The following is a 9,048-nucleotide window of genomic DNA, read 5'->3' on the forward strand; positions in this document are numbered from 1 at the left end:
CCACTGGTCAAAATCCAAAGCAGCCTCCTGAGACTGATGTCATACTAATATATTATACATATGTCATACAGAGACTGTGTGGAGAAAAACCACACAATTCATAGCTGTCATGTCTAGATTTACTGGACATTTACTGGACATTTAGCAGACATACTGGATTTACTATGCAATTTTGGGTCTTAATTTAAATGATGCTGTAATTCACGCCCCTGCACACTGACTGTGTCTCACACAGTCAGAACCATGTGTCTCCTGCAGGGACAGCCAGTACAGTAGTGGATTTGTATGAGGCGGTCATAATTTACAGGGACAACGTCACAGTGGCGGCGACACAACATGTCATCGTGTCACATGAAACGATAAATCACTATCACAGGTCATTGGAGTCAGAGCAGTGAATACATGACAATACGTGTGTGTGTGTGTGTGTGTGTGTGTGTGTGTGTGTGTAGACATCATATTCATACAGCTGTATTTCCGTGTTACTCACTGTCAAGGCAAGGGGAGCAGACAGTCTGTGAGGTCCCACATGGTCTGAGCACCCCCTCCCCGGGCTGACACTGCTTGCAGCATTCCCCACTGGTTGTATACTGGCCCGAAAAACAATCCTCTTTATTGGCCAGAGCCCCAACCTGCCAATCATCAGAGAGATCAGTCAGAGTGGGACAAGGCAAAAAAAAAACAGAAAAAAAAGCAAAACATCCACATTCACATTGTCAGTGCTTAAACACAACAGAATGATCATTGTCTACAAAGATCTTAACTTAATTTATTGTGTTAATCGAAGCAAGATTTAGCATTTTGCAGTCAAAGCAGTCCATGCACAGATTGTTGTTTCTTCAATTAAATCATGTCTGGAGGCCTGAAAGAAGTAAAAACATCAAGTATTTCACCAGAATGACAGACAAATAAACAGCACTCTGTAAAGTTGATTTTTTTCCCCCTTCATGTCTTTATTATCTTGAGCCCACTTAGATTTATTTTGGAACAGTTGTCAGCCTCAGGTCTGAACCCTACAAGGGGCTGCAAGATAATCGGAGGGCCTGTGAGATGACTAATTTGGTTACATTTTTCGTAAGGAGTGAAATTGTGAGATTTTCCGGTTTATTTCTCTATTTCCTGCTCTTGTAAATTGCAGATGGTGTTTTGTTATCAGGCTTCAAATCAAACAATCAGAGGAGGAAAAATCCCTCCTTGGCTGAAGTCCTCACAGCCCACAGACACAAGGGACCTGTGAGAAAAGTCTCAAAGAGACATTGCTTTATTTTAAGAAACACAACCCAAAGAGTCTTTAAACCACAGCTCTTAAAGGGACAAGGAGGAGTTTCTATTTGGTTATAAAAAAGTCTCACGATAATGTGGATGAATCTACGTTACCCACACTTGTTAATGGCTCCATTTTCGATAAATATATCGTTTTGTCTCTATCGTCATTTTGTTATTTTAATTAATGGTGGAAATGCTGGGCGAGCCAACCAGCGTTTCCTTACTTTCGGTTTCGTGGCGAGTCATGAGAATAACGACGCCGTATTGCCGCTTATGGTTGGAACTACGACGGTAACTGAACCTCTTTGAACCTCTGACTTTAATTCTTGATGATTGATTGATTGATCCTACGGTGCGCGTGGAGGCTCATAAATGTAGAGTGAAAACGCTTCGCTTTTCCAAAACTCCTCGTTGTCCCTTTAACTTTAACCCAAATCCCACACATATGTAAGATTTTCCTCTACCTTCATCTAACCAGTAATTATAAAATATCAGCTAAACAACAGCAACTTTCAAAGTTGCCACATCTTAAGTCACAGATCTGTTAATTAAAGTAAACAAGATAACACACCCTGACCAGGAACAGCTGGATTATGTTGCCTCTACATTCTTGGAACAGTAACCTGTTGAGTGCTTTATCTTAGCCGATGACAGGTTCAGATGTTTGTGCATGCCTCTACCTATGCAAGTGCAAATGTGGGGACAGTACATACGCACTCACGCACCGGAGCCCTAAGTTTACGAGGCCTTTTGCCTTGTAACACTGTAGCTCCAAGCTTTCTCGCATCTTTATCTTCCTCATGCTGCAATCTTCAAAGAAAACCTTGATACCAGCAGGAATCGCCAGCGGTGTCTTTCCCTCCAGATTAACGGGGTGTGATTTCTTGGCCATTGTTTTGAGGATAGGATGTTCCTCTGGTGTTGTACTGTTCCTCTCACTGGCTGACTGACAAACTGCAGATCACAGAATCTCAAAACTCTCTTTGACTTGTTTTGATCTTCATAAAAACTAGAAGAAAGGGGAATTGTAAGTTTCCTCAAACACACTCATGAGCAACACGTGAGCCGCTTTTCTCTTACCTAAATTAAATATTGCTGGAGGCACATTTTTAGCTACTGAAGAATGAGCCATACACTTCTTAACTCATTTAAAGGGTGCATATGTGTGTGTGTGTGTGTGTGTGTGTGTGTGTGTGTGTGTGTGTGTGTGTGTGTGTGTGTGTGTGTGTGTGTAGGCCTACATGTTGGGGACTGTGTTAGTTAGTGTAAGGGTGGTGCTGCTCCACGTAAATCGTCAGGCTTCAGGTGTGTGTGGAATGCAGCTGACAGAAGAGAGGAGGTCTACAAAACGCCAAGTGTCCCCTCCGGCATCTGAGTCAGCTGGACCATCATCATCTGTGTGTGTGTGTGTGTGTGTGTGTGTGTGTGTGTGTGTGTCAATGTGTGTATGCACGCTTGCACAAGAGTGTGTATACATAAACACACACACGCACACATAGGCATGTGCGTCCCCCTCTTGCTCTTGATGGTGTCACGGCCCATTCACCTTCAAGTCTCTGCTATTCATTATCAATGCTGTCTATGTTCAAGAATGTATCTTTGACTTTGTGTGGAAACTTCTGGGTTGCAATTGTTCCACGCAAAGTGCCTGATAATATCTGAACATTTTTGCATTTTCCCTGAAATCGGGAAGACTTTTGGCAAACAAAGCAACTTCACATTACTCAACTCAAGGTGATTATATACTGGGGGGGGGGGGGGGACTTTCTGCTTTCTATTTCCTGTGAAAACGTTGTAGAGCCAGTTTTTTGTGTTAAATAATCCTTTAGTGTTATTACAGCATCTCTCTGGTCTTACCTAACGCCCCGCCCCCTCCCACACACACATGGTTTTCAAGAAGTTAATTATTATATTATTATTATAATTATTATAACCAGGTTTGTTCCATTGAGATCCAAGAGAGACCTGGCCGCACATAAAGTTTCAACACATCGTCATATTCATCATTGACAAAAAAGAAAAAAGAAACAAACAAATAGAATACAATAACAATTGAATTTTCAAAATTAGTTAAAAGAATTTACAAGATAAGTCAAACATTTGCACTCAAATAAAACGTTTGCACTCCTGAAGCCTGGATGTAATGGAATTTATCATGGACTTGAATACATTCAGATACCAGACTTTGGAGTTTGAGCTCTCAGTTAAGAGTCAACATGTGACATTGTGCAATGATGTTCAACATATTTTCACTACCTGTCCCTCTCAGAGCTTATTCACACACTCACTACCTCTCTCTCACACACACACACACACACCTTGTGCAGCAACCTTTCATTCAGTAATGAGTTAAATCTGTCAGTGCAGACGCTTTCTCCCTCCCCTGCCTCCCCTGTGTGCACCTTTATATTACACGAACACACCTATCAGCACACATACATTCGCATAAACAGCCTCACATGTGAACAAACCTGTTTAAAGGGGACTGACTGACGCTTTTGAGATTCTCCAACTTTCAGTATTTGGCTTCAGCTTCTCTTCTCTTTAACCCTGCTCTGTAGCTCCAGGTGTGGGTGCAACACTGAAAATGTCCCAAAGCAGAGAAACCGCTGTGCCACTAATGACTGCTAAGTTGTGCATACGGGAATTAGGGGTTGTCGAGATTTGAGCAAATAGCTTATGGACTGACGGTAAAGGATGTGCACTGTGCAGCGCTTGACAAGTTGTAGCTCGACGTGCACATTTCCTGTAATTGGCTTTCAGATTGGACTTTAAGGGTGTTGCACTTTTCAACTTCTGTCAGCTGATCTCCCTGAAGCTACGGCAAGCAACAAGGATGGATGGACGCATGTGCAGAAGGATCTGGACTCATAACTTCAGAGCTCCAGCCAATCTTACTAATGCTTCGGTCAATTTTCAGTTGAGGAGGCACTTAACCTCTGGACCTCGGCTGTCAGCGCTTGTTAAGCCATTAGAGTTCCTCCGTACAAACCGTCCAGTAAACTGGGACTAATATAAACCCCAACCATGGATGCGGAGCTGCTGTGTGGGAAACACTGGTTGTGGTGACAAGTTGGGCTAATACCTCATCATCATCATCATCTCTTATGAGCTGAGAGGAGGAGAGGCACAGACACAGAGGGACAGAGTGATGCGATGATGTTGCGAGGTGACAGGAGAGGAAGAGTGAGGGTAGCTGATGGAGGGGAGCGAGGGAGGGAGGGAGGAGGTGGTGGTGGTTCAGGCTGTATCAATACTGCATGCGCTGAGCCAGCAGAGGATGCATACCCATCAGTGGGAGCAACTGTCATGTATCAGTGATGCAGCCTGTTCCTAAACTAGGACCTTGACAAGCCTGCAGCCCAGACTTGACCATGTCCTGTCAGATAGAAGACACTGTGTTTCCTCCCCAGGCCTGCGCTGCATGGCCTTAAGGGAATCAGAGATATATCAGGGAGATTGTTTCCTGTAACTCTTTCTAGATTTATGATGCTGATTTTTCTTCCCACTTGGCCATATCTTCATTTTCTAAAGTCTTACAGTTGTTTTAAAAGACAACAGAAAAAAAAAAAAAAAATCAATTCATTCATTTAAACTTCTCATCAGAGCTGCTCCACTGGGGCAACTGTGACATTGTTATTGTCCTGCAGAGCCACATGTAAGTGAGAAGGGTGGAACTACAGACTGGAGCTATAGAGTAACAAGCTGAATAGCTGCTACATACATCCACACGGGACAGGTGCAAGGACAGAGACTCTTTACTTTTAAAGATCACTGAGAGATAACGAGCAGGACGCTCACCAAAACCACATTTAACACATGGCATTTAAACCGCCATGGAATAAGATAAGAGATTTTCTTTTTCTCAAAGTTTCCCTTTTAATTGACATCTGTTAAAGATCAAATCTGCCCCGTCTGTGGCTAACTGCGCACGTGTGACATGGGAGGTTTGAAGTTGACTGCAACATTTAAGCACTTTGATAATGGAAGATGCCACTCACCACTCCGAGTAACACTGCTACGAAAGCGGATTTCATAATGTAACTCCTTTGCATCTTCCCACACGGTTGAACGACTGGATGCAGCGCAGGAGGATGTGGTTCTCAGAGATTTCGAAGAGGAATAAGCTCGACTCTCATCGCTGCGTCTTCCTCTCTTTTACGCCTTTTTCTTTTCTTTTTATTTCTAGGTTTATCGTGATTTTTTTTTTTAAGAAAGAAAATAAAAATCCGAGTAACTCTTCCGACTGTCAAGTGTGAGTCACAGGATGGAAACCACTCAGTCCGTGAGACAGAATCCAGTCAGTGAGGAAACTCGCTGAAATTGGCCGATTGGACGTTGAGGCTCTGTGCGCCTTCTCCTACTGGGCTCATATGACAGGAGCGCTCAGCGCAACGGCTTCAGGGAAGGAGCCATCTCCCTCTCCACGCCCACTGCGCACACATACACACACACACACACACACACACACGAACCTGCTCTCTTAACAGTTGGATGTTCTTGCTGAGTGGGACAAAACCAACCATCTTAAATTTTAATCATCAGACAGATTAAATCTTGTGTAATTCGTGGTTTACAGGCAGAACTGTTACTGTTACCAAAAGACAGCTAATTATAAATGAATCCCCCCAGCCCTAACAACTTCATCTGCCTGATTGTTGTCTGTTTTTACCAGTAGTATGATTCTCTCTCCCTGAAGCATTCAACTGAGGAAATTCTGTGACTGCACCTTTAACCCAGAAACCTGAACCTGAGATCCCTGCAGGTAAACATACACTGATAGTTGCTCTAACAAACAACTGACATTTGAATCATACTAAAACCTGAATTAAACCATGATGTTATTTCTATCACTGAAATCCTTATTCTTTGTCTGAAGTCTATGTTTGATACATAAAACGTTTATTTATGCTCCAGAAAAAATGTTCTAAATATTGTTCCTCTGTTAAGTGGAATCACAGGGCTGCTCTTATCAGAGACACTGCTGCCTTTATGCAAAAGAAGAGGAAAGCTACTGTTGGAGAAGGCCTGACACCTTAGGCAATATGTTGGCCTGATGTAAACCGGGCAACACGGATCATGACTCTACACGTTACTCTTGTTCAATATGAGAACAGGATGATTTAAAACTGTGACAGACTTCTTCTTTTTTTAGAGAGAGAGGTTTACAAGTGGATGTGTTGCAGTTCCTCATGTTTGTGCCTTTATTTCCCTGTAGCTGTATGATCTTGCATATTTCTGTCTCTATCTGTTCCTTTTAGTGGAGTTCACTGCAGATGTTGTGGCACAGCAAAAAAAGCCACTCTGTAACACTTTATAATAAGTACACTACACACTATTAAGCAGTTAAGTAATAATAAATACTGAATTATTCATTTATAAAGTATGAATACTCAAGTATGTAGTCTATAAATACAGTGAGTGCTTAACTCTAACCCTAACTCTATGAGAAAACATTTTAAAAACTAAATACTCATCAGTATTCATGTGTTATAAATGATGAATTCAGTATTTAATGCTTAACTAATGCTTAATGGTGTGTACTTATTATAAAATATTACCAAACACTCAATATGCTAAAGGGCAATGAACTAGCTGGTGTTCATACTGACATAAGATTATGGTGTGTGGAGTGTGCAGATCTTGCCGTACCATGTTTTACTTGTTTATTCAATAATCTTCCAGCAGGTTGAGCAGGATAAAGTTAGGCAATCGTTGAGGATATTTTTTGATAGTTAAGTCTTTGTGTGCTACAAATATTTTCCCACAGCTGAAGTCCTCATATTTTTGTGTGCTTTTATTCTGAAGGTTTCTCACACTGATCCCCTCTGGTAAAGTCTTTAGTCCTCTTTGATGTTTATTGATTTATCTGTGTTTTACGATTTCAGATTGACCTCTCTACCTTCCATGCGTCATCTTCATGGGTAAGTGATTTACTGTACATACACCATATAAAATGACCGGGAGCAGCGAGCGACATGGGGGCAGCAGATGAAGAGAGAGAGGAAGCAGGGTTGATACGGGTGGATAAATAATGCATGAAAGCAGAGAGAGGGAGAGAGAGAGAAGGAGGAAAAAAACCATGAATTTCAGAGTCACTAATACGGGGCAAAATAAACGAATCTGAATTTCAATATGGCCGGTGTAATTCATCAAAGTGATTCACTGCCAGTCCTGCCTAAAATCTTCTTTGGGGACCAGTTACACAGCAACAGCAGAGTCTGGATAAGAAATTCACTTTAACAAATACAGATTAGTCTCATCTGTTGGTCATAACAGATGTGTAAAAACACGTTCAACACAGGAGTCACAAATGGTTACATGTTTTTTGTGTGTTTTAAAAAAAATAAATCCAGTTAGAGAAACTAAATTTAATTTCTGAGCACCGTTCTTGCACCATTAAACTCGCCAGCTAATGACTTTTAAAGCTCACTTTCCAGTCAACATGTAAAGATTTACATTTAAATCAGTATGTTGAGAAGTGAAACAGTGAACCAAGCATGTTCTTCAATTTATTTTGGGGCAAGAAGAAAACTGAGAAAAACTACATCCACTGCCACACGCACACAGATGTAAGTACACACACACACACACACACACACACACACACACACACACACACACACACACACACAATGACCATCTGTCACCAGTGAGTGGACAGAGGATGGGTGGTCCGGGGGACGTTCACTGTCCCATCTCAGGTTCCGAGAAACGGATTCAGTTCCAGGTGGTCGGTCCTGTGGAAAAAAGTGCATCTGTGTGTGTGTGCGTGTTCTTGTACTTACTACGTTGTGAGGACCGGAAAGAGTTTTTAACCAACAGAGTGAGGACATTTTTGGGAAGTGAGGACATTTTGGCCGGTCCTCACTATTTCCAAGGGCTGTTTGAGGGTTAAGACTTTAGGTTATAATTAGGTTTATAATGGTTAAGTTTAGGCATTTGTTTTGGATGGTTAAGGGTTAGGGTAAGGGGCTAGAGAATACATTATGTCAATGAGTGTCCCCACAAAGATAGCATTACAAGGATGTGTGTGTGTGTGTGTGTGTCTGAGTATCAGTAGACCTTCCATGTTTTCTACACCGCCTGATTCCATTTTATGATTAAACAGTATCTCCCATGCACACGTGTGTGTTGATGTACATGTTCTTGTTGATGTTTCATAGGACACCACCTGTCACCGTGCACAGCAGCGACAGAGGGAGAGCAACAACACTGGCAACGTGATCCACAGTCTTTTGCTACTTCTCCTCTAATGTACTGTAATAGATGAAGAGGCATCACATGATGAGCCGAGGAAGCCCTTAAATTACTCTGAGAGAGCACTCACACCAATAACGGCTATGAGAGTGATATCATGTGTTTAGAGAAAACCTTTAGAGCACTGCAGTGCGGGGCAGTGCATTCAAGTACTGTAGTATATTTGGTAAACAACTTAAGAAAAATTACTATGATAAATCACCATCATTAAGTGCTGTAAAGCTGGTGAGTCAGTGAAACGTCTGTAATTTCAGTGTGTGTCTGCTGCAGGGATGAAATGACTGAACTCAGGGTTGTTTTTTTTAAACCTGGGACGGGCCAGATGGCAACACACCCCACTACTTCCCGTGGGACTCCCTCATCTGCCCGGTATTGATCTGATCTATCTGATCTCCCTCCCTCTCCCTTTACTGTACATCCTCTGCTCACTGGCTCTGCTCAGTATCAGACTTATTCTATCACTAATGACTTGATTTTATCATTTTCTGGAGAAACTGAAAGCTTTACTCACTTTACACCAAA

At 42.0% G+C, this 9,048-nt stretch overlaps 1 protein-coding gene and 1 long non-coding RNA gene across 2 annotated transcripts in view; one reads left to right on the forward strand and one right to left on the reverse strand.

Annotated features, from left to right (window-relative positions):
- Positions 1–5,626, reverse strand: part of ngfrb (nerve growth factor receptor b) — a 29,701-nt gene extending 24,075 nt beyond the window's left edge. The window contains exons 1-2 of the mRNA XM_085760959.1: positions 5,268–5,626; positions 491–632 (exon numbers count right to left, since the gene is read on the reverse strand). Coding sequence (XP_085617085.1) covers positions 491–632; positions 5,268–5,321 — 196 coding nt within the window. The 5' untranslated portion in view covers positions 5,322–5,626. The remainder of the gene's footprint in view (positions 1–490; positions 633–5,267) is intronic.
- On the forward strand, positions 4,750–7,284 carry LOC146968142 (uncharacterized). The gene is made up of 3 exons (XR_015034369.1): positions 4,750–4,924; positions 5,945–6,031; positions 7,155–7,284. It is a non-coding gene; the product is annotated as an uncharacterized LOC146968142 (long non-coding RNA).
- The last annotated feature ends 1,764 nt before the right edge of the window (positions 7,285–9,048 follow it).

The sequence above is a fragment of the Trachurus japonicus genome, chromosome 19 (assembly GCF_045865225.1).
Source record: "Trachurus japonicus isolate A0001 chromosome 19, Traja_1.0".
Lineage (NCBI taxonomy): Eukaryota > Metazoa > Chordata > Actinopteri > Carangiformes > Carangidae > Trachurus > Trachurus japonicus.